This window comes from Anthonomus grandis, chromosome 16 (genome assembly GCF_022605725.1).
Source record: "Anthonomus grandis grandis chromosome 16, icAntGran1.3, whole genome shotgun sequence".
Taxonomy (NCBI): domain Eukaryota; kingdom Metazoa; phylum Arthropoda; class Insecta; order Coleoptera; family Curculionidae; genus Anthonomus; species Anthonomus grandis.
Window position 1 is genome coordinate 13,422,705 of NC_065561.1, and position 27,220 is coordinate 13,449,924.

The 27,220-nt window shown below is 32.4% G+C and overlaps 1 protein-coding gene across 5 annotated transcripts in view; it reads right to left on the reverse strand.

The window, feature by feature from the left end:
- Positions 1–27,220, reverse strand: part of LOC126745841 (uncharacterized) — a 101,037-nt gene that overhangs the window by 21,454 nt on the left and 52,363 nt on the right. For 4 of the 5 annotated variants that reach the window (XM_050453863.1, XM_050453862.1, XM_050453860.1 and 1 more), the window contains exon 2: positions 5,727–6,118. In XM_050453863.1, the coding sequence (XP_050309820.1) occupies positions 5,727–6,072 (346 nt within the window). In that variant the 5' untranslated portion in view covers positions 6,073–6,118. Of the gene's footprint in view, positions 1–5,726; positions 6,119–23,364; positions 23,507–27,220 lie in introns of those variants that run through there. The other variant, XM_050453861.1, reaches the window with a different exon arrangement.

The window sequence follows — 27,220 nt, forward strand, 5'->3', positions numbered from 1 at the left end:
AAGATAATGTCAAATTTATTTAATTATGCAATACATTCTGATTTTCTTAGTTGTATATCCAAAAAGCTATTTATCTGCATACATCCCAAGAATGACAAGATATTTTTTTCAAAAACTCTGTACAAATTAAATAGAATTTTTTTTATAAAACACTTTTTATTTATAGTAAAACCATCTATGTGGAATATAATAATGCTTCTCTATACCAGTATACTCCTTGAGGTGTATGCAAATAGAAAGTGGTGGGTGTAACCATGAACTAAAACCAAAATTATACAATCCTTGAAAGAAGGTCACCGTCTAAAAACCTTTATTGACGTCTTGTAAATTTCCTGTAGTATGCCATCAACGTAGTCCTATAATACGATCTTGGATTTATGATTAAATTCTAACCGATTCTGCGTCTATCGCGGAACTGTAATCACACGGTTACGATATTATTTATAAAATATCATTCATTCAAGCAGACCTTGAAGATCTGTTTTCTATAGCGATAACTGGGTTTTATTTATTATTATGTTACGTTTAAAGACTGGTTGAAATGTTGATGGGTTTTGTGGTTTTTCTTTTTGAAGATTACAGACATAACTTTGACAAAATCATTTGCTTATATAATTAGTATACCAAAGTTTGGTTAGTACTAGATTTCAACATTAAAATATCAAAATTTTATTAAAAATTAACTGATTTATATGGTCTACCAATACTTTCAATAATAAAATTTAAAGTCTATTTATTTATGAATACCACAAATTAAACAATTACTTTCTGCAATTTAATTTTTTTTTTAATATAATTGGTAATTAAAAATATTTTAAAATATTAGGAATTACAATACTGTTATATGCCTCCTATTAAGTGTAATATTTCACATTTAACCATTTTGAGCAGGTATTCGTTAGTAAAACTCGTCATTTCCTTAATCGAATTTTGGAAACTGGGCCTCGAATTATCAGAACCACCCAAACTCAATATAAGAAATAAGACGAGATGATCAAATTTTAACATAAATATAGAAAATAAATTACTATAGAACTGATTACTACGATTTTTATCATCAAATATTTGGTAAAATTTGGTAGTTAATATCTAATTAACTAATTTTAGGAAAACAGGCAGAATACATACTTTCAAGAAATTTGCCATTACTTTGAACTTTTTTGGTAGTACCTGTAGAACATAACACTATCAATCCGAAGATTAAATTGGTTACATTTTTTATATTCCATTATATACATAATTTATTAATTTTTAGTTAAAAATCATCACTTATGACAGAGTACTAAAGTTCTTTTGTGTATGTGGTTGATATACAGCTTCAATGATTAAACATTTACTGTTTTGATTACATATCTGCTAAGTACACACACAGTTACCTCATAATTTATTTAAAAATAAACCCCAAAGGTCAACAAAACTATTTCTTTGAATAATTTCTAGCTCGTTTTCCGATTACTTTCTTATATCCAACCTCAAAGGGTTTTTCTTTATTTGCTTTGCTAAAGCTGCTGTGTGTTTGTCTTTCTTGAAGGCATCTATGCAAAGTAAATCTGAATGTCACCACACAATTATAAAAAAACGTAACCTGAAACAACTACTGATATATTACATACATCAAATTGGTTTAGGAGACAAATGTATTTGGAAAATATTAAACTTAAATACATTATTAAAAATACAATAATTCATCATTGTGTACCGAGTGTATTAATATTGCATGAAAATGAAAAGTATTATAGCTTTTTGCCATTCGTTAAGGTGTGAATTTAATACTCGATGCACAAAAATAGTCAACTGCTCTATTTACACACTTACACTAGTATACACGATAACATATTTATTTTTACTGTTTTTATTTTCTACTATTTATGTACGATTTAAATCTCGCGCCATAATTCCGCCGGCTCCTTATATACTCGGCTGACCATGATTCCGGAAGATCCGCTCACTTTTCACGCGTCTCCAGAGACGTCGTGGAGTATGTATACTTGTGTCATTCCCGAATGACGGAGAACAGCTGGTATTGCCAATATTGTTACAGTATCGAAGTAGAATATCAAAAAATTCTGTTTTATTTTTTCGTCAGTAGTTTTCACGCGACCTCACACGATCAGTCTGCTTGAATCGTCTCTTGAAGTGTGCTGATTTGCTCCAATCCTCTGCTGCTTCAAGCAGTTAAAGCGTGTTCGTTCGCTTCATTTATCTGTTAGTTATTTTGCTATGGATTATAAAAAGAAAGCTTGCGCTGCTTAAACAACTTTTAAACTTTTTTTACATACCTTGGTTTGATTCATGGAGTTTTTTCCTTTATCTGGTAATTCTACGTCAGATAAAAATTGAAGTGCATGAAACGTCCACGCGCTTGGTTCATACACGTCGTCTGTTCCAGTCCGTTTGGAATCCTTAATTTTTTTAACTCTCGCCTAAAATTGCTTCTTAGCGTATTGATTTGTTTTTTTTTACATGGTCAATAGTCGCATTCGGTTTGTACTGCATAAAAATTTTAAGCAGAGCCTCATATCCTCTTTTTTCCACACAAATCAGGTGAAGCTGTCGAGCTCAGAGCGGTCGTTTCCTGAGTTTCTTCCATTGTGCACGGTACTCAACTTATCTCTGCCTCCGTCTCTGTACGATGCACGATGCAATTCAGACTGACGACTGTTGGAATGATTGACAGTCTCGCCCCCACACGGTCAGTATTTTCATCAATCTTTTAGCTCCGCCCCCAATGACTGACGTGATTTTCAGGATCCCGAAAATCACATCAGTCATTCATTCACGACTGACAGTCGTGACTATAAATATAATATTAATATTATATTTTTTTATGGAATATACTGGCACAAAAGGGCAACCAGGGCAAGTAGCGCCAGTGTCACGAAGGTGAAAGTTCTGCAAGTTGTAGTGTACTGGAAGGACGTGCTTTGGGAGTTAATTCCACAGACTTGCACTTCTTAATAAAAAGGCGTCCTGATAAAGGGAAGTTCTAGGCACCTGCACATGCACTCGATATACATGAGTCGCATTTGCCTGTCGAGTAGATCTTGCGTGTCAGTACCATAAACTTAGTAGAATAAACTGTCCAAGCTTTTAGTTATCTCTGGACCCTCTTTTGGATAGTATTAAGCAGCTTCAAAGTGAGATAGATGAGTCTGAGCCTTTTAAAGGGTGGTATTAATAGTTGTTATCTGGCGACGTCTACGGCACGGGGTGTCAGCTGAAGTCATCAGGTGGATTCGAAGTCAGGAAGAGGGTAGGGGGTAAAATCCATCCCTGAGGGATACCGGCGTTAATTTGAAACCTTTACGTGGTGTGTCAATCAACGACAACCTGGATTAATTCATTCTCGAGGAAGCTTCCAAGCCAAGCAACGAGAGTTTTTGGCAAATCCTAAGAATAGAGCTTGTTTAGAATATTTTCATGCCAGACTCTATCGAACGCCTTTGAAATATTTAAGGCTGTTGCATCGGATTCACCATATTTCTCGATAGCCTCGGTCTAAACATGCCTGACATAGGCCAACAGATCGTCGTTAATGATGTTGCTGGACTCCAGGTATTTTAATATTTTCTTCGCGTTTGCACAGCGGGGGTGTCAGTACGACCGCACTCTTTTCTAATACTATTGGCGGTATTCCATCAGGGCCGGAGCCTTGTTCAAGCCTTTGAGAACCTGTGAGGGAACAGGCCTTTTCCAGACAAAGTCGGTGATGCAGAGTTTGATGCGAACATCGGATCCAGCAAGTCTGCCTTTTCGGCAATGGAACCATCTTCCTGAGTCAATAATGGAATTTTTGATCTACAGAAACCTTGACCAACTGCTTTTGCTACAGACCAGGACTATCTTGATCTATTGGAGCAATTAACACATTTTTTCTTCACTCCCTCATTATATTTTTCTTTACAGGTTTCGATGGAAAGTTTACATGATTTTCAGTGTTTGGGTCTTGGCGCCATTTACAATAACCAGCATTGTTGTTGACTGCTTTAGTGCAAATTTTATCCAACATTATAGGCAATATAACCCAATTATTGTATTATGTTGCCGTGTCATATTTTTTAAAACAAAGAATTAAAACAAAATATACACATAAGCACCTAATTTAATGATGTTGGGTATGACCAGTGCAGCTGCAGCAGGTCGTGTTTGTTTAATCCGAAGACCAAAGGGTTATTAGGAGCAACTTGATTGTTATATAAATGTATTCTACATGCTGTTTTTTTCAGCATTTAAACCCTTAGATGTTAAATAGTTCCCTCAGGTTCCTAGTGGAAATAGTGCTGTTGTTGACTGTGACGTGGAGTTGATGGATAGGTACAAATCTCGAGAGACAACAAAACATGCGAATCAAAATAAAGAATGACGCTCTCTTGGACTGCATGTGCTAGATTTGGAGATGTGTTTAAGAGTAATCTTTCAATTGGTCAAAAACAAAATGTTTTTAATTAGTGCATTTACCAGTTATGACCAACGATGCCGAGATTTTAACTGCTAAAAACCTTTGAAGCTTGGTGCATCGATCTTTCCATCTTGGTTGATAACACAATGCAAGATGGAAAGATCAATACTATGTTTGTCACTTCGTCATTCCTGATCATCATTCCTGAGTGTTTTTACAAACGGGAATAGGACTCACGGATGTTACCTACCGGGTGGCTAGGCTCAAGTGGAACCAGGCTGGATATGTGGCCTGCATGGCAGATAGACGATGTACAAAGAGGCTACTTGAGTGGTGACTAACAGCTGACAAGATAAACAAAGGGAAGACCTCCCATGCGATGAATGGACAATATCAAACGAGTATTCACAAACTAGATGCAGAGTGTTTAAAATAGAGGACAGTGGACAGCAATAGAGAAGGCCAATATCCAGCTCATTAATGATGATGAAGATGATAAAGATGTGTCCCAAGAAAGTACCAAAAGTGAAAAATTACTGCTTGTAGTAAACTTGGTTGTTGATTCAGATAATAAATTCTTGTATGTCTTAGACTTTGAACTAATTCTCTATTTTGTTCCAGGTATTTGAAGTAAATTTAAGTTTTTTCCAGGAATGTGTTATTTGGTTAAAAGTTATTTTTTATTTTGTTTCGGTACGAATCCTTTTTTGCGATTTTCATTATTTTGGTGTATTTTCTTATATCTTCCAGGCATTTGGCAAAATTTATACTGTCTTAGTAATTTATGTTCGAGGCTTTTAAACAGCTTTAGTATTTACTTAAAACATTATAGTTTTTCCAGTATATTTTAGTATTCTTTTTATTTTGGTTAATTACTTAAAGTAAATTTCTTCTAAAAAAGTGAATTTTGTTTTTAAGTTTCTCTTTTAAGAAAAGTTTTTTATGTCTTTAATATAACCTACCTTTCCATACGGTTCATACATGAAAAACATCTGAAAACGTTTTTATGATTTTCAGACATTTTTAGTCATTTAAATTTGTCCTATAGTTTCCAGTTCTATAGTAGATCAAGCTTTAAAAAAAAATCCTTTTTTTTTTGAGATATTTAACCATTGACCTAATAGAGGAGCCGCCACTGGGTATGACTGAAACCAGGTGTTATTTTTTCGTCAACAGTGGAATTAAAATGAACTTTATGTCACCGATAATTTTAGTCAAATAAATGTCTATTTACTTTATGCCTTGCACTAAAAAGATATTTTTATAAAATCTGGAAACTTCACGAAGTCAGTACCTTATGTACTGATTTCACTATCCTATAACTTACCAAAAGTAGTCTCACTATCACTCTCAAACGTTCCACTGGCGGCAGGATTATCAACTCGTTCCTCAGCAATTTCAGACCCCAGTCCAGAATCTGAACCATCACTTCGATCGTGTGGTTCCTCAATCTCTTCAGCTGGTGGTAAGCTCTCCGTAGTGGAATCCTCACCATCATTTATTGATAAACTACCCATATTATCCTCCTCATTAGAGGTACTATCAGCGCCCTCCCCTTTTGATTTAAAGCTATCACACATCTTAGAGTCTGTCGACTTTATAAGAGATTCAGATTCAGAAATTGACTTTATTGCACCGATTTCTTGCATCACGTTTGATTCATTGGCACCCATAATGCGATATTGCTTTGTGGTATTCCTTTTTGTGGGCCATCATTATCTGTAATGGAAAAAAAACTGGTTTGAGGACATGGAAAACACATCTCTAATTTTACATATACGTAAACGTTCTACAGGCGACATCATTTAAATAAACAATTCAAGGATAGGGTTAATTGCCGTTAAACTTTAAAACAAAAGTTACTATAGTTTGTTCAGAGTAACGATGATTTTAATTTAATCTCGTGACGTTATCGAGGCAGCGAAGTTTTTTGTTACTCATCGTTTTATTTACGTTCCGCTACACATAAACATTAGTATGGAATAATAAGTATAATTGGTGATATTAATTGATTTTTTAGGTTAACTTAGCATGGAAATCTATAGGAGGTATATGAGAAAATAATGCTCTCTTATTTAGTAATTAATGAATTATAAACAAGAACCTGTTCTTTTAATTTTCAAAAATAATTTGAAATATAGTAAGTAGGTTGAGTTGTCGCAAAATCAGCATGTTGAATGGTAAATGGTGAGTTAGATAATTTATAGCCATTCCTGAGACCCCACTAATACATAGGTAAAGGTTCAGTACATTGGTAGTATAATCTAGAGATATTTTAACTAAAATCAATAAAAAATTGATTTTAAATATTTATTAATCTTAAGTTACTATAATAATTATAATTTTTTCTCTATAATTTTCTAACTTTGGGATATATATTAGGTACATACACAAATTACTGTACTGTGTCTTTTAATGGACATACGGTACTAGTTCAATAAGTTCTTAGAAATATTTGAAAAAAATTTAAATTTCTCTTTTTTCCACATAATGTGAACGATCTTTCCATATTATTTTTTTTTATATAGCTGTTCTTAATCAAAATTACTTTATAAAAATGTTTTCAAAAATAATAACTTTTTAATACAATTTTCAAAGTTAATATTAAGAAGATTAAGAAAGTCGTTAAAAATGTAATTTCAGGCATTTAAATTTTAATTATGAAAATTTTATTTTCTTTTAATAGAACCTTAAAAAAACTTGGTTAAGAAAAGAAACAAAAGTATTTTCTAAATTAATTATGTAAAAGAAAAAAAAATTTATGGTACGGGTATGATTTATTAGGGTGAAATTAAATCAAATTTAAGACACTAAATATGCAATAATATTCATGATCAGTAATTGATGACCGATGGTAAAGACGCAGCCTGGTAACATTAATCCGTTCTTTTATTGATGGTCCTTTCAAATAGCTTCTTCTTCTTCTTCAAGTGCTATCTCCTTTTAAAAGTGATATCATCATAGCTATTTTCAATTTTGTGAACATTTTTTAAGTTACTTAACAAGGAAAATCGTCTTCATTTTTTTGCTATTTTCATTCATAATTTTCTGCAATAATACATATTTCTCTTTCCTCATCACGTGGCCCAGATATTGTAGCTTAACAGAGATATATCCCTCATAGTTTAAGAGGGGTGATATATTTCCATCAATTTCTCCCTCAGGAAACTCATTGACAGTCTGTTCATCGATTCTCTCTGTTTTTACACTTATCCGGCGAGGTTTAATTATCGCGTAGGAATATGTATTTCCAACTTCGAAAGACCGTAAAACCAAAATTGTAGGGAAAAGGTGCGAAATTACCTATTTGGTGTTCTCTGTCGCCAAAAATTAGGACGACTATATCCGCTCTCCGTTCCATATATATTTTTGTTGGTGGAGAGCGCCAAATGGTACTGCGTACCATGAAAGCCTGATTGATCCAGGCGCAATAAGAATAGGCAAATAACAAATTATAAATAGATTGACGCGATCGCATACATACAATTATTTCCCAAACTATTGCAACAATAAAACAAACATAAATAAACTAAAGGGTATAAGATAATAATACAGGTCATATTTGTACGGAACACTCTCAATACTTCCCTAGTGAATAAAAAAATTAATTATAAAATCCCAAGTCACTTCTCTCCTAGGTGTCGCCGAAATGAGAAATTAATAATTTTCTGACGTCCTGGATTTTTTTCATTAACAGTCACTTATTTGTTTATTTAATCCACCTCTATTTATTAAGTTGGTTTTCACATTTAAATTGACTTTAATCACTGTGGTATTATTTCATCAGATGACTTTCGGAGCTAAAACCGATTTAGCTTAGCCTGAAAGTGTACGGATACTGGGACTCTCTGAGCTAAAACCCGACTTTTGACTTTCTAGAGAAATCGGCTTATTTTGCTGTTGCACTTGATGGAACCTCAACAGACTTTTTTTTTAAGGATGACATAAGTCATGAAACTTCTTAATGTCTTGCTTTGTTAGTATTGAGCAGATATTAAATGACTCTATTTTAATGTAACATTTAGCATTCACTCCTTGAAATGACGTAAAGATAATAAATCAAACGACAACGAGCATGTAAATAAAATTTTTCGTTCCTATTCGTCGCATGAATAATAATAATAATAATAATAATAATAATAATAATAAACGACTTTTTATTAAACTCGGCGAAGGGCAGCCAAAGCTGTTTGCTTAACCGAGCATACAGAAATCAGCAATACATAATATTATAAATTACATGGTATAAACAGTCCTAATTAGTAACAATAATTATGATAAAGAGAAATTCATAAAATTCAATCAAAATATATTTAAAAATTCACAACTTTGGTATAGAACTATATTTACTCAGCATAAACCCTTTTATGTTTTTTTTAAAACCTGACAAACTGCAATTTTGAAGTTTATTATGCAACAAACTATTATATACTTTTGAAGCAAGAAACGAAAAGCTACGTCGAAACATGGCTGTGCGATGCTTTGGTATATTTAAAAGGGTATTTTGACGTGTGATACGATCATGAGTGGAGAATCTTAAATTTAAACGATCTCTAAGATACTCAGGCGCTCCGCTAGAGATGATTCTATGAAGAAAGCATGCGAAGTGTACCGTCTCTCGATCCTGCATATTTAACCACTTCAGTACAGGTAACTTATATCTGACGTGATCATGGGCCCTTAAATTGTAAATAAAATGTATACATGAATTTTGCAAGCGTTGTAATGTTTTTTTGATGTTACATCCAGAGCTGGGCCATACACAAAATTACAATAAGCAGTATGAGAGAGAACCAATGTTTCGCACAAGACTTTTCTCAACGGCAGTTCGAGACACATTCAATGACATATACGGCCTTTGAAGGACCCTTGCCAGTTGGCTGCGAAATTGTAACTTAAAATCAATTATAATACCGAGATTCTTACATTCTCTCACGATCGGGATTGGAGTTTGGGATACATGAATAGCCAAATTATTCGTTGCCACTCATGATCAGGACCAATATATATTACGACCGACTTCGACGGATTAAGTCGCAACCCGATATTTTTAGAATATTCAGCTACTGACTCTAAACACTCATTCAATCGAAGAGCAGCTTCGTCCGCATTTGCTTATCGTTGAATTATACAATTATTGACAATAGAATCCATGTCACACGTATATATAAATAACAAACAGCAAGGGTCCCAAAAGCAATCCCTGTGGTACGCCTTTAGTCAAAGGCCTCAAAGATGATTCCCCATCCCCAAAACGCACTGACTGAGTTCTACCTAATAGGCAGCTCTCAAAAAAACGAATAGACGAAAGAGAAAATCCCAAAAAACTCAACTTAGTGCACAGAAGCTTGTGATCTATCGTGTCAAAAGCCTTGCTGTAATCAAGCAGAACCAGTGCTGTTACCCTTATCAGCTGCTTCATATATGTCGTCTATGACGCGCAATACAATAGATGTTGTACTATAGCCTTTACGAAAGCCTGATTGATTAGAACTAAAGAGAGAGTAGTGCTTTAGATAAGTAGTCACTTGGGCGTAAATTAGTTTTTCCAGGATCTTAGAGCACACACATAACAAACTTATAGGTCGTAGGTCAGAACACGTTACTAGTTTATTATTTTTGGGCACAGGAAGAACCACAGATGAATTCCACAGATCAGGGAATTGGCCACACAGAAGGCATTCATTAAAAAGATGTGTAAGAAAAGGGACTATAACCGGGCAGCAAATTTTAATCATTTGGATCGTCATACTATCTAACCCACAGGCATTTGATTTAATAGTAGAAATTGCATTTAATACATCAATTTCTAAACACGGTGTAAACTGAAAACTGCTTGTCGGATGTACCTGTTTATATTTATTTATACAAACGTCAGTTATATCTATCGCTAAAGCATCAACTGATTCTATAAAAAAAAATGTTTTTATCTTCGGAATTCCTTAAATGATTTGGTATTATTATGTTGTGTTTTTGTTTCCCATAAATATTAAGATCATCTAGAGCTTTCCATGTATCTTTACTACTATTATTTCGCGCTACAAATTGTAAATAGGCCTTTTTCTCTTTTCGAACAGCATTTGTAAAATAGTTCCTGATTTCTTTATAAGCTTGCCAATCCTTATATTTAGATAATGTTCTATTTCGCTCCCTTTTCATAATTTTTAATACAACCGTAAACCATGGTGTCTTTGGTTTTGTCACACATACCTTTTTAATAGGTGCGTGACAATTAACTAACGCCAATTTTGTCTGTTATAAACTGTGCTTTTTCATTTATATAATCAAGATCACAAAATCTGTCCCCAGCCAGTGTTTATCAAGTCAGAGTTAAACGCCTCAAAATAAAAATATTTAAAACTCCTAAATACAACAAGTTTAGGTTTCCTGCTAGGTATTCTACATAAGAGTTCACACGATAAAACTGAATAAGACGACTTTTGAAATGATTTTGAGGCGGTGGATTACGAAGTTTTAAAATGATTTTTTCTATAATTTTATTATATGTTAAGCCGAGTTTTGGCATGCTTTAATTCGTTTAACGCAGAGAGGGCTATTAACAGATGCCTTAGAACATTGACAGACTAGAATGAGTAAAAAACAACCTTGCTTGAGTTCAACATGTGCTTAGGGGCAAGTGTTTTTTGTTTACAAGCATATTTACTGATTCTCTGTTGTCAATTTTACACATATTTCCAAAAGAGACATATTTCAGCTATATACTAAAATACTTATTGTAAATTGTTTGTATTGGATTTCGGATTAAAAATAAAACGTAGAAATAGATATAACCTTTACTAAGAGTAAATATAACATCTTTAAACCAACAAAAAATTATTAACATCCTTATTTTTAACGTTTCTAAAAAATGTGACATCGCAACACCGCAAGCATAAGGGAAATCTTGTCAAAGTCAAACGGCGGTCCGTAGTATGAAATAAAGGCATAAGCCGATCTTTTCTCTTCATAAACGTAGAATAGTGGATCTATCTGATATTTTTTGAAAATACTTAATTATTAATAGACCAAAAAAAAAGAAAACTGGAGTTTTGTCCATGGGTATACTAACAGGACTTATTTCATGTTTTGTTGTCTTGTGGTCCTTGTCAGCCCCCACGTCTATGAGGGGGTCATCATAGAAGCATATTTTGAATTTGCACATATGTCATCGCGGTTAAAACAATCTAGAATCCTTAATGTATCGTATATATGTACGTGTGTGAAATTTAAGGCCGGTAAAAGCAAACTATAATGAAAAAACAATACAGATAAGTCCCAAATATTTTCATAGTTGTAATAAGACCTAAGATTTGGGAGAGAAATTCATTAAAATTTAGTTAAATACCATTGGCGTTAGTTAGGTTATGGTATACTTTTCCAGTATCATGACGAAGTCATTGAGCATTGTTGTCGCGTTGACTTTATTCTAATTTTGGAAAATGTACCGCATTTAGTGTATGATATGATAATTTAATTGTTTGATAATTAATTTCAGTTAATGGTAAAATGTGAAAAAAAAGAGCAGAGGCAAGTGTGGGCTAAAGAGAATATGGAGTCAGCGATGAGAGCTAGTCAAAGCGAGAGTTAGAGTCGCCAGAAGTACTTAAAAAGGAAGAGTTCTAGAGCGTAATAAAGTTGTTAAAAACTGATCTTTTGGTGGCTGTGTTGTTGTTTTAACACCAGATATTAAACTGGATTTGGTTAACCACATATACACTACCGGACAAAAGTGGAGAAACAAAATGTATTTTGTATTTATTTTTATATTAGTGTATTTGATTATTAATTTTTTATTTTTTTTAAATATAATTTTGTTTCTAGTCTTTAGAACCTCAATAAAAAATTTAAAAAAAAAATAAGTGACAACTAATATATTTTATTCTTGTTTTTATAGGGGACAAAAGTGGAGAAACACTTTTTTATATATTTTTTATACACAATGTATTAGTTAGTTGTACATACAAAGACTGATAATATGTAGCAAAACCCTTATTTTTTTTAACTTCTGCACACCGACTTCGCATAGAGTTCATTAGGCTGTCAATATAATCCGCTGAAATGGAATTCCTTTCCTCTTGAAGAGCTGTGAACAAATCATCCTGGTTTCTAAATTTATCTTTATTTTTTTGTCTGATTTTCCTATCTAAATGGTCCCATAGGTTTTCTATCGGGTTTAGATCCGGACTTTGTGCGGGCCATTTCATAAAGGGCACATTGTTGTCTTCAAATCATTTCTTTACTACTTTTGCGGTATGCTTCGGATCTTTATCCTACTGAAACGACCATCGAAGCGGCATATTTTCTTCTGCGTATGGAAGCATATGATCATTGCACTGAAGAATTCTTAAAAATTGAAATCTGTCCATTTTTCCTTCAACTTTTCTTAATGGTCCTACTCCTGATCCGGAAAAGCAACCCCAAACCATGATATTGCCTCCTCCATGTTTCACAGTTGCCTTGGTGTACTTTGGATTAAGTCTAGTATTGGCAGGACGACGAACCCATTTTATTCCATCAGATTCGAATAGGCAGAACTTACTTTAATCAGAAAATAGAACCGTTTTCCACTTTTGGGTTGTCCAATCAAGATGTTTCTGTGCAAATTAGAGTCTAGCCAATCTATTCTTTTTAGACATGGTTTTTTGGCTGGCCGACTTTGGAAGTCCAAATTTAGTCAAACGACTACGAATAGTACGCACAGATACCGAAACCCCAGGTATTTCATTATACATTTCTGTGGCGGACATAAAGGGATGTTCTGTTGCCAACATTTTTATTTTTGTCTCAATAACTTTATTCGTTTTCCTTGGCCGTTCATACCTTGGACGGGTAGTCACACTATTATATTTTTTAAAAGCACCAATAGTTTTTGAAACTACGGATCTATTACTTATAAAATGATTATGACTTATAAAACGACATGAAAGTCTTATTTCTTTGCGAATACCTGAAGCAACCTCACTCGCCTGACCACAGGGGTTTAATGAACCTGTAGTTAAAAAGTTTTTTGAACAGCTAAGCGTAATAATTTTCGAAAATAATTTCAAACCGGATAAAATATTCAACATGGACCAGTCAGGTTTTTCCACAGTCTAGTCAAAAACTGGAAAAATCTTGGCGGTAAGAGAAAAAAACAAGTCAGTACACTGACAAGTGCCAAAAGGAGTGTTCGTTTTTCAGCAGTGTGTTGTGTTATTGCAATGGGAAATTTCGTACCTCCTGCGGTAATTTTCCCAAGGAAGAATATGAAAAATGAATTCATGGACAAGGCTCCAATTGGCTCACTTGGATATGTCAATGAAACCTGATACATTATAGAACAATCATGCATTAAATGGCTCCAACATTTTAAACCTCTCCAAAAAGAAAAATTCTATTTTTATGTCACTCGAGTCATAAAAATTTGCAGGTTCTAGAGTATGCCAAGTCCAATAATATAATCATTGCACTCATTGCCTACAACCTTCGGGCATATCGTTCTATGAGTCACATACGATCTATTACAATCAGTCGATATGATGTTGGCTCAGAGCACACCCTGGACGTGCTTTGAGTCATTATCAACTGGACGAGTTATTGAACACTAAGGAATGCAATCAGTGGTTTTCAAAAGACTAGTATAGTTGCGTTGAATGATAACGTATTCCCTTACTGAATGTTTAGTCATGCAGACTTTACAGATGTCCCTCCTGAAGAAAGTGCTTCCGCTGCTCCTGTTGCAGCTTCCGGTGAATAGGCTTCCAAAATCCAAGAGTTATCATCTTCAAAGAAAAAAAGGAAAAAGAGGTGTTATAAATTCTACCCCAGAAGTGGAGGAGATAAAAAAACCCAAAGGCAAAAACGGGAAGTAGAAGACAGAAGGGCTACCAAAAAGGCAAAAAAGATCTTGACATATGTAGAAACAAAAGAAACGAGTTCAAAAATTTCGTGAAAGTGATGAAGACGAAGATCCTGGCTTTATTTACTGTAATGGAATATAATCAGAATCCAGAAAAGGTGACTTTTGGATTCGCTGTCAGAGCTAGTGCCATACCGACTGCGCAGGAGTCGACAGAAGGTTAAAGTGTTTTGTTTGCAATCTGTGGCAGTAAAGCTTTCATGTACATTTTTAAAATTATTTTTTTTTACATTTATCTTGAAAAATACGTTTTGTTTTACGTTTGTTGAATGTTCTTATTATTTTCATTTCAGTAAAGTGTCATAAACTAAAGAAGTCTTTGCTTTTAATATGGCAGAAATTAGAAACTTAATTTTGAATTAAAGGGTCCAACATATACTGATGTTGATGTAGGTTGGCCCACTTGTATCATATAAAAGAAAGTTAGTTTAGTAAGAAGCATGTAACAATTTTAATGTTGTAGGTGGTGTGTATTTCAATCTTATTGGCCATTTACTTTTGACTTATAAAAACACAACCATAAGCCAATTACACCCAAAATTGAAAAGAGGGACCAACAAGGCCGGGTTTTTCCTATGTACACCTATCTACAGTTATTATGTATTTTTAATAAAAACATAAAGATACGATATTTTCCGATATAGAAACAGTGTCCTTTTTAAGAAGTCAGCACCCTGTATATATTATCTTGTGTGATATAAAATAAGTGATAAAGTAAAACTTAATACAATGAAATTATGCAATTTGTATTTTAAAACATGAATTATTATTAAATCTATTAAATATTTAATTTACATAAAAATTACTTTACTCCAATGAAGTGCGTCCAAAAAACACATAAATAGTTCATAAACGGTAATATTACTTATATTTAAAGCATGCTCTATTATTAATAAATATTTATCATGTAAATATTTTTTGACGACGTCACTGGTTGTGTTGGTGGCGTCAACAATGGGATCTAGCGGCGTTGCCACGTCATTACCTTTTTCTTTAAAATACATTATTATCTACGTTCTTTTAACGTTGATTATCGACTTCATCAAAAAGTATCTTATGATAGTTTATTTAAAAAAAAAATTGATATTTTATTAAAAATTTCACATACCTATGTGAAATCACTTTAAAGATATCTAATCAAGCCTTACGTGAATTCTAGAAGATTAAAACAAATGCATGTAATGGAGTTACTATTGCTTGTCATTAATCAAAAAAAAAAAAAAAAACGATTAAGTTTTTCACATACTTAATGTCCTTCTTAAGTTTGGTCAACTAAAACTTCATTAGCAGAAGTTTTGAGATTACGTTTTAAAGTCTTGCTTCACATTCTCCTGCAAGCCATAAATAAAATTAGAAAATTAAGTCTAATAAACGACTAGTACTTCTGGTGCCAACTGCTTCATTTAAAACCCAGTCTCTGCACAACTGGATTATTCTATTAAAACATTAACTGTTTAGATCTCACACAATTAATTCTAACAGTAACTTTAATGCATCATAAGACAAGGATGTAGTAGGCACCAGAACGTTCTAAGAAACCAGCTATTGCCATACACGTATGTAAAAAAATCAGTATAAGTAAAGTAATGAGATTTATGTAATGTAACGGTCCGAGGAGATTATTTAGGAAGCAAAAAGTCGATTACTATTAATTTTTTAACGCCTACACACTGGTTATTATATAATAATAATTATTATATGTGTCGGTTATTTGGGCAAGGTTCTTAATAAAATGTTTATTATGATGTTGGTTTAAATTATTTAAATTTTTGGGGTCAAATTGTAAAGAGGATATTTAAAGGAGTTTTACTAAATATATGTCCTAACAAATACCTTTCGTATTTACCTCCTTTCAAAATAATTTATATGGTATCATTTCACGAAGTGACTGTGGGAGATGAATAAATAAATTTTTACTGTTATAAAAAATCCTGTTTTGTATTGTGATACGGGTATTTGTATTAATGCATGAGCGGGTTTTATTTGCATCAACCTTCAATCACTTATAGAAGAAAACTTTTTTAAGATTTTAATTTAGTTTTTTTAACTTCTAATTAAGCTTAAAATAGTATTAAATTATTTTGATACAATAAAAGAGTATCTGCTTAACAATCCAAAAATTGGAAATTTATGTATTAAAAATATACGACATTGAATGACTCTGTTGCTATTTATGGATAGTAAATTGTTGACTTATTTGCTACTGATTTCTCTACAGTTTTCTCAGATGCAAAGGCATCATCTGCTATAAAAACCAAGACTTTAGCCAGATTTATTTGTTGCCTAATAATAAGTTAATAAGTAAACCAGATATCAAAAATATTCTCCTTGAACAGTATAGATGTTTATTATTACAACCATTAAGTGGATTAGTTACCTTATTTCTACCAACTGTAGTTTTTCCAGATATCTAAAAAGAAAGTTTCTCATCTCCCCTTTTAAATTGAAATGAAGAGATACTATGGAATAGGAGAAAGAAATGAATGAGGAAACCTACAGATCCAGTTTCTTCTTCATTACTAACTGGTGGCTATGAATACTTTTTTCAAAAAGGCAGAACAAAACACAAATAGCAACAAAAACCTGGAAGTAACCGTAGAATCGTGAGAGCGAAGATATTACTGCATCTGAAGACGGAACGAAATAAACTTGTTAATAGGAACAACAGTAAGGAGTGGACAACAGTAGGATGTAAACGATTTTGAAAAATAGCAAAAAAAACGAGCAAGTACCTAAACAAAAACATTGTGGAATCAATCAACGCCGCAACACAAAGAGACAAACTATATGAGTCAACTTCGAGTATTAGAAAATATACAGCACATATTGAACCAAGGATCGGAAGAGATATCAATAATTACTGAAGGTCCTAAATTCATTATCAGAAATGAAGAAAAATAAAGCGAAGATGTTGTTAAAGAAATTATTAAACTTAGAGGAAGTGAGTTACTCAGAGTCATAACCAAATTCTTCAATAAATGCCTAGATGAACGAAACAACCCCACAAATATGGAGTAATGCCTCACCTATAGAACTAGACACGAATAAGTCTGGTGACGTACGTTTGTAAATTATTCACTAAACTCATTGCCGTTACTAATGAACTTGACTTGAGAAAACAAGTAGGTTTCCGAGCCGGATATGGAACAAATGACCATCTCCAGGTGATAAAATCACTAATGGAAAAAGGCATAGAATAAAATAAGCTCTTAGTACTAGTATTTGTTGACTATGAAAAGGCATTCGACTTCGTAACTCACCGTGAATTGTTTAAAGCTCTAGCAAACTGTTCTACAGATACGTTTCCATATTACGACATATGTATACAGTGCGCAAGTTGGAACAAATTCATTTAAAATTCAGGGATGTGTTTGAAAAAAAAATGCTCGGATATATTAATTTAAATTTTTTGATAATAAATTCATGTATATAGGGTGAACCAAAAATAAGAAACAACCATCAACTTCAATTTTTTAAATGGAAACACCTATTTTTTATTCCATTTTTAACTTCTGCATAGAATTTTAAGTATATTTGGTATACCATGTCTTATACCTAATACTAACATTATTAATAAATATGCAACTGTTTGGGTCATTTGAGCATATTCAAACATGTTTTTTCATAGTTTTTTAACAGATATATTTGATTGTTGACACCTTGTCACCATCTAATCGCATGGAAGCAGTATGTATTACTTTACGTAAATGCCGAAGTTTGGTAGTAAGTAAAATTGAAAAAAAGTTAAGAGATTTTGGTCATGTTAGAGACAAATATGACCTGGACCGTCCCACGTTTCCAGAAAACAGACAATCAGTTATTTTGGCCGATTTACAAGAAAATCCACATAAATCCACTCGACAAGTTGCTGCAGATCTGTCGGTTAGTAAATCATGTGTTCTAAAATATTTGTATAGGAATAAATAGCATCCATATACAATTCATTTAATTCAGGAGCTTATTGAAAATGATCACATCCGCAGAATAGAGTTTTACGAAATAATGATAAATAAATGTAATGCAAATTCACAATTTTTAAGTAAGGGTGTTTTTGTCGACGAGGCAAGTTTTTTTTAAATGGTTCTGTAAATAGGCAAAATTTTCACATGGCAAGTTACACACAATTTTCCAAGAAGTTAAACGTATGGGCAGCAATTGTGGACACGTCAATTATGGGTCCCTATTATATTGAGGGCGTACTTACCTCTGAAAAATATTTAGAGTTGCTTCAAAATCAGATATTACCTAGTTCAATTGCACTTTATCCAAATGGTGAAAACCCATTTATACCGGCAGATGCGATATGGTTCCAACAGGATGGCCCCCCTCCACACTATTCGCGAACAGTACGATATTACCTTAACAATATTTTCCCAAATAGATGGATTGGAAGGGGGAGTTTTATTGAATGGCCAGCAAAGTTGCCAGATTTAACCCCATTGGATTTTTATCTATAAAGTTATCTAAAATCTATTGTCTATTTTGATAAACCTGAAAGTTTAGAAGAATTAAAAAATAGAATTAGAGCCGAAATACAACAACTCCGGCCTCAAACAATTAGTAAAGTATTACAAGAATATAGTAAAGTATTACAAGAATTAAATATCGACTCGGTTACTGTCAGGAAGTTAATGGTCAACAATTTGTACATTTACTTTAATTTTTTTGTTTCGTTTTTTTATAAACTGTTAATAGAATTAATCGCAAATTTCTTAATAAACATTGAGATTAGGTATAGGTCATGGTATATAAAATATACTTAAAATTTTATACAGAATTAAAAAATAAAATAAAAAATGGGTCTCTCTATTTAAAAGAAATAAGTCGATAGTCGTAGCTCATTTCTGGTCCACCCTGTATACATGAATTCATCATCAATAAAATCGCGACAAAACGTGTTCGAGCGTTTTTTTTCGAAAACTTGCATATAAACAGGCAACAGCAAAAGTGAAAAAAAAAAGAAAGGAAATAGATCGGACCAGGATTTTTCCCCAAATTTAACACAAAGATTGAATAAGGGCATATCCGTAAATAAAGAAAAGTTGACCCATCTACGTTTTGACGAAGATATTCTGCTAATCTCAGACCAACTTGACGAAGTAAACTAAATGGTCTCTGAACAGTCGGCAGCTTTTCAGAAAGTAGGCCTAAGCATCAACATTGCCAAGACTTAATTTGAGAGAAACTTAGTGCTCAGCTGTACATAATGCTAAATAGAAAAATAATTTAAAACGTAATATCTGAAACATGAGATCCGAATAGGAAGAAACAATCAAACCTCGGACTAACCAAAAGGACAGGACTGACTTGGGATGCCTTTGACAGACTGAGATATGTATTTAGATTAGTTATGCCGATGAATCTTAAATTAAAGGTACTTGGCCAGTGCGTTTTTCTGGTGGCTCAAAAAAGACTATCAATAAAATAAAAATAACTCAATGAGGTTTTGAGAGGTCTATGTTAGGAGTGACAAAATCCGGAATAAAGAACTACGTAGAACCGCAAAAGTTACGGATGCAATGGAAAGAATCACACACTTAAAATGGAACTAAGCTGACCTAATCGCAAGAATGTCAGATAACAAATGAAGCTGAGTCGATGAATGGACGATTTGAAGAGGATTTGCCGAGAAAGATCTTCAAAATGGATTAGTTGTTTAGATTAAGAGAGGCGTATGTCCTGCAGTGAACGAGAAAAGCTGCTATATGATGATGATGTTGAATTAATTTGAAAAGATTATTCATAAACAAATTTTGCAATGAGCAACTTACTTTTGTAGTATACTAATTTGTGGAATGCCCTGAAGAAGGGGTGAAATGGATATACTGACTTCTTTAAGGAATTTAACAGGGTCAAACATCGAAAAAATTTAGAGTTCCTTAAATAGATTGATGTTTTAGAGTTTTCCAGATTGGATCCATATAATCAGTCATCAATAATTACCTTGTTAATTCAATCTTACTTTCGTTGCTGAGTTTTTTAGTCATGAAGTCCTTCTTCTGCCTGGTTTTCCTTTTTCGTCTATTTGTCCTTTAATTATGAGTTATAGCGTTCTGTACTTTTCGCTTCTCATTCCGTGTCCACCTGTGTAACTTCCTTTTTGTTCCACAGTATTCATTCTTCCTGTTTATCTCTCCATTTTCAAAAAAATAGTTTCTGAGCGTGACTTACTAAACTAACGATTCTGTATTCCTCGTATTTTTTTGAGATGAGCTTTTTTGGCAACACAATAAAAAAAGATGTAACCAGTCGTTTAGTATTATACCTTTATTGCATATAGTCTCAAACATGTTGCCAATGTATTTATTGACAAGGAGTTTAATAACTCTATTTGGTATAATATCTTTTCCGCTTGCTTTATTTTCTTTTTTCTTATTTATTCTTTTTTATTTCTTCCATATATTCCTTCCATCTTTGAAGTTGAGTCCCTATGTCTCTTATTAGATTTTCTTTCCTATCTTTTATAATACCATGATTTTGCTGTTTTCGTGTTCCTGATGCTTCTTATATCTTTTTATGAAAGTTAAAAGTGTCGGGCCTCCTCTCCAGTTCTCTGATTTCGTCACATTTGTTAAGCATTGCTTCTAACGTTGGCATAATTTTGATATTGTTTGCTAATACTGCTGATAAAATGAATAAATGTAAGTAAGGATTTCTAGGTTTATGTTCACACAGATATCTTATGATAACCAGACCTCTGACCTTAAATACACAAACAGAGATCACTAAAATAAATGCCAAGGCAATATAGACATTTCGTGCCCTTTTTACTAGTTCCCCAATAGTTTGTGAATCTAAATATTTAAGACACATTTAAAATCTAAAATATTCAAATAACATGTAACTCTAATTTAATTAAATTTGTGCATAATTTAAGTGGATACGAATAACTTTTTTAGATAATAATTTCTGATATACAAATTATATCGGAATTACTTTATGAGAGGATCTATAAGTTGAATCTCCTAACAATTGATAACTGCACAATAAAAGATACGGAAATTTAAAAAAATAATAATAACTTAATATTGTTTAAATAGTAAAGTAATACCCGATAAAATAGATAAGTAAAAGATAGAACTGTGATGATAGTTTTCTTTGGCATAGTAAGAACAAAAGGAACTCTATATCTTTTAGTTATCTATTTTGTTGGGTATTAAAAAAATTTATTATAGTTTTAATATACAAATGTCTGTATCTTTTAATGTGGAGTTATTCAATTATTAGGAGATACAAGTTAAAGTTCTACTATTCATCAAGAAGATATTGTGACAGATATCAATGTCATCACTATCGCTGTCAAATGTCATTTAATAGATCCACAAATGAAGTAATGATAACTTAACCTTTATATCAGAAATTATTATCTAAAAAAGGTTATTATCGTATCCACTTAAGTTATGCACTAACCAAATTAAATTAGATCTTACATATTGTTTTTAATGAATATGATAAATATTTTAGTTTTCAAATGTATCTTAAAAATTCAGATTTATAAACTATTGGAGAAATAGAACAAAAGACTCAATCAATTATCAAGAAACAAAAAAAAACTTTATTTTAAAACAAATTTATACGTCCAACAATGATATTTTTTATCAGTCCTCTTACACAAATTTAATGAAGTGATTAAAAAAATAATATATAAAATTGTATACAAGAGAATAACTATTTAAAACTGCTAAGTGAAAGAATCACTTTTCATTACTTCCAAAAAAAATTTCAAAAATATTTTCAATAATTTTTTGTTTCAAAAATATTCTTCATATGCGACTTAAGTAGCTTTAGTAGTTATTTATTACATTTTATTTAACGTAAGTTGATATAGGTTAAGTTTATAACTTGATATAATTTAAATTAAGTTAAGTAATTACTTGATATGATTTTTAGCTTTCCTTTAGTCAGTTACGCGTTAAGAAACTTATCTAGGTACTTGGTCTTTAAGTATGTAACCGGAATAGCTTATTTTTTAATTAAAAAATCTGTGTTTTGAGTAAAAACAGACGACCTTACACTGGTATGAGGTATATGTTATGACTTATCAGGCATCCCTTTATTGTATGAGTATAATAATTAAGTTAGAATTGACGATTTTTTAAAAATAAAATTGTGCAAGAAAAAATATTAAAAACAATTTATCTCTTTCACCTCTTAATTGACAGAAGAAGATATACATAGTTTTTACATTGTAGACAAACAAACGATCACCCATTTTTCAAGTGTAAGTATTTCTTGATTTTTTTGTATTTTGTTTTTGTTTACAAATATCTGCTTTTTTTTTCGTTATTTATTATTTTTTTATTTTGTGTATGATATTTAAATATTCTAATATTCATCTGATTTTCTATAGACAGTTTTTTTAAGCTTTTATTCCTTTAAATTATTATATTTGCTATTTAGGATTTAGTACAGAGGCCATTTTTGGTTTTTCTTGTACTCGATTTTTATTTCTTGGTAAATAATTTCTGCTTTTAACCAATAAACGACAAAATTTAGCAGAGATCACAAGCAGAATCGAGTGAGCGAATCGTGTTTTCATCTCTAGCTTAGGATATCTACCCTGAAGAAGCATAAGCATAAGGATTTTTCCAATGTTAACCTAAGCTATAGAAGCAGATGAAGTTAAGAGAATCCCTTATTCTTTTACATTGCCTTTTCCGATTGCCTTGCCCTGAAAAAGTCAACAGACAGATTTTCTGCTTTTCTAGTTGCGAAATATTTGGAGTATCTGTAATAACTTTCCCTATTGAAACTATTAAGTTTTGCATTTTCTTTTAGAGCTTTTAATGGAGCATTGATATGTTATTTTTACAAAAAAAAAATATAATTAATACTTTCTTGTTTACATTTACGCCTTCTGAAGGATTTTCACGTTTTTTTGTTGCGCTAAAAATTTCCGTTAAAAAAACATTACCAATATTAAAGATTGACAATATTCTAATTTGTCCTGTCCTAAATTAGATAGTATACCGCTCAATAAATCCTTTATCTTCATAAAAATACCCTAAATTAAATCATTTACCTAATATGCAAAAAGTAAGCAATTAATAAAGTTTAAAAAATTTACCTTCGGTTTATTACACTCAAAATTCTTGTTACAACCGAACTGTTCTTGTGAGTTTCAACATCGCACACAAACAATATTTTCCCCGGACAAAAACATGCGCCAAGGTACGTTCGTATATGTATTCGTCCGATCGCGGAATAACCTTGCGAAAATTATCTAAAAATACTTTAATAAACTAGATAACTTTTTAATCGCGGGTTCGTTTGTACATATACCGGTGTTGCAACTTTTGTTTTACTTCACATCAACGTTTCGCAAGTAATATTCTGTTCGATAGTTCTAACACGTTTCATGTAGGTACTATTATAACATACTGTAGTGGTAACGTTACAATAATACTTTGTCATGCCAATTTTAAAATAATATAGGAAAAATTGTTTATTTATTTATTGATGTTTTAAGAAGTGACAAAAAATACAGAATTTACTTTATTTTGAGTACCCAAATTTTAATTCTGAGGCTGCCGGTTTTGCATTGGCTGCATCTTCAGGTAACAATAGAAAGAATTGTCGAAAACTACATATATAAAAAAAAGTACGCTTAGTACATGATTTTTTTTTAAATATTTTAAACAAATCAAGCACAACATATTTCTTATCTCAATAGTAAGTCCAATCCCATTTTACTGAAAACTGCTGACTTATAAGTCAACTGATTGATCAGATTAAGATAAGAAACAGTGCTTGCTTTTCTTGAATAACATAATATTATTTTATTATTGTCTGAGGATACAGACAGAGTTACAATGAAACCGGCAGCCTAAAAAATAAAATTTGGGATCTTAAAGACTGAAATTATGTTGCTATTCATTAATTTTTGAAAAATATAAAACAAAGTCATAGTGTTATTTAAATTATTCTAATCAGATAAGCGTTATTATCTGTGTGACATATTACATTCAACTACTATATCTGACGTCAGGTCATTTTTATGTAGTCTATTTGTTCGTGCAATGATTGCAATGACATAATTATTAGGGTAAGAACTACTGCCTGGCTTCTTTCCCAAATGAAGAGGACACATTTGTTTAATTGTGCCACTGGAGACTACTAGTGGACTGAATCAATTTACTTCTTATCCTTATCGAAGGACCACAGCTTATATGGCGTTGAATCACTTAAAGTAATAAATGAGACCAACTTGTAGAATAGAAAATATGCCAAAGTTCCAAAACAGTTTTACAGGGTGGCAGGTGCAATAGACAAATTTTTGGGCATTATCCTCAAGGTAGAGAAGTCATTGAATGCAATGTCAAAGAATTCCCTGGGGTTTAATGATGATATACCATTTGGATCACTGCTTAAAAGATACAAAGACCTCGGGTAGTGTCAATCTGCACCAAAATGGTCTGAAATTCCTTATAAGGAAACTCTTACAAGATATGGTTTCATACTGCCCCCACAACCTTCCAAAATTGAGTGTAGATACAGGATTGAAATATCATTTAATTTTTTTTGCATACACAGTATCTTTTATAAGATTTAGTTGTCTAGCTCTAGCGAAATTGGTTCTACGATCAGAGTGTATTTTATTACAATGACCGCTTCTTGATATAAATCCACGCAAAATAAGTACTCTTTGTAGCAAAACAAATAAATATACAGATATAAGCCTTTTATGCCTAATGCCTTTAGATTTTCCCAACGGTACAAAGGTCACCTCAATCTCTTGAAAAGGTTTAATGTGGGTTTAGGATCTACTCTGAAACACTTGTAATAAGACGACAGACAATGACAAATCGCATTTTTTGCAGAAAGAATCCAAAAAGCTAATCAAAAAAATGCAATGCGTGCAACCCTGGATATAGTTTTTATGTAAAGATATTTGCTATTACTAATTCCGATAGAACAAACCGCAGAGTTGGTGAGTCATCCATTGTTCCTAAGTAATCCAAAGTTGTCAAGAAATAGGTCAACTTATTAAATACAGCTTTACATTTTAAGCTGAATTATGGTGTCAGCGAATACAAGTATATTCAACAATTCAACTTACTTGCGTTATACATCGAAATTAGCAAAGTCCAGACTGGTATAACCATCTGCTGGGTTATGTTCGGTAGGGACAAGTCGCCAATTCTCGAATAAAACCTTGATTAAATACGGCTAACTTTGTTGCTACAACTGGCAAGAATCTGGAGGAACATCAATATGTCTAGGTAAATTTAAAGAAGTCCTTAATTCTGATTGCAACCTCTATAAGAGGATCTACAAGAATTGCGCCACACGTTTGTCAAATACCGTTTAAACTGCTGCTATACCTAAAGGACTAAATATTCTAGCCAAACTAGAAAAAATAGTCCCCTCAGTGCATTGAAAAGAGAAAGGAATTGAAAGCATATACGTGAAATAGTTATTTTTTCGGTAACCAACGCAAACCAAGAACTTAGTGAAGATGGTATTTTATTATCAAATGAAATGGACTGCTGGTTTGCCAATGGCGTGTCCTCCAAAAGTTATTGATAGTTACTTAAAGAAGGAGACAAGCGAAAAAATATGCAGCGACATATACGAATAACACACAAGCTAAAAATGACTACAAAAACGTAAGAAATAGAATAAATAGAAATAGAAATAGAATAAATAGTGATATAAGAAAAACCTGGAAAATAAGACAAGAAGCAATAAATCGTAATAAAACTAAGGCATGTAGCTATGGGCTTTCCTTGCTGTCTTTACGTATTTTCACTTGCTTCCTAGCAGATAACTTTATTCACTTCTTTCTTACTAGCAACAATGATGCTTGTACTTATAATGGGTTAAGAACTTGAACTTCTTACATCAACACACGATGACTCAAAATTAGAGATATTTACATCTATAAAGGGAGATTTTATAATAAAAGGGTATTTACGGACTTTTACCAGGGCACTAAGAGTGTAAAAATAGAAAAAAAGGAAAAAACCCATCTTTGATATTAGTACCGCGACTACGACTTGCGATAGGACTCACTCATTTTCTCCGACAATGATTCAACTTAACTGTGTACAGCAACTTTTGGATCTGCAATTGGTCTTCTGGTCAAAGATTCTGGAGACCCATATTAGGAAAGAGTATGAATATAGCTCGAGAACAACTTTTTTGTCATACTACTTCTCAGCGACAGTATTTCAACTTGACTACGACAACATTCTCCACCCCTCAGCATCTCGTCATGGAGTAAAATCGTTGGACACCTTCACATATTTATCTTCTTGTCACTTACTGCTCTTATTATTGCCTTGAGTCATTAAGTCGTTAAGTTGCCATTAGTCTTCTTGCTCTAGCTTCAGTAAAAGAAGCTATTGCAACGTCAGATGCTAAAATTTGGCAAAAGACAGTGCATCCTGGGAAGTGTCGAAGTGGCCTGCAGATGGTTTTGTAGTGAAAAAGAAGTGGGTGTTTAAAAGAAAAGAAAGTTCTGCATGTGAAGTTAAATATTATGCTCGATTAGAGGATGGGATTAGATATAATTCATCTTGATGTAAAAACTGCGTTTTTAAATGAGCATTTAAATAAAATGTGTATATGCAAATACCTATGCAGGGGATAATGATAATACAAATCTGTGTAAGATGTTTTACTTGAGCTGGGTTATCAAAGGTGCAAGCATCAACCCTATCTTTATATTAGAAAGGTCAATAATTCTTTAACTGCAATAACCCTGTTGGTAGACGACTTCTTTGTTTCAAATAATAAAGTTGGAGTTGAGATTTAAGATTAAAGACCTAGGAAGGATAAAGGAATGCTTAAGCATGCAGGTTAATTATGACATAGAAAACCGTGTTATAACTCTGATTCAAAGGAAACATATTCTTCAGTTGTTGAGAAAATTTAATATGTTGGGCGCCAAAACAGTTTAGACTCCTATAAAATTTAAA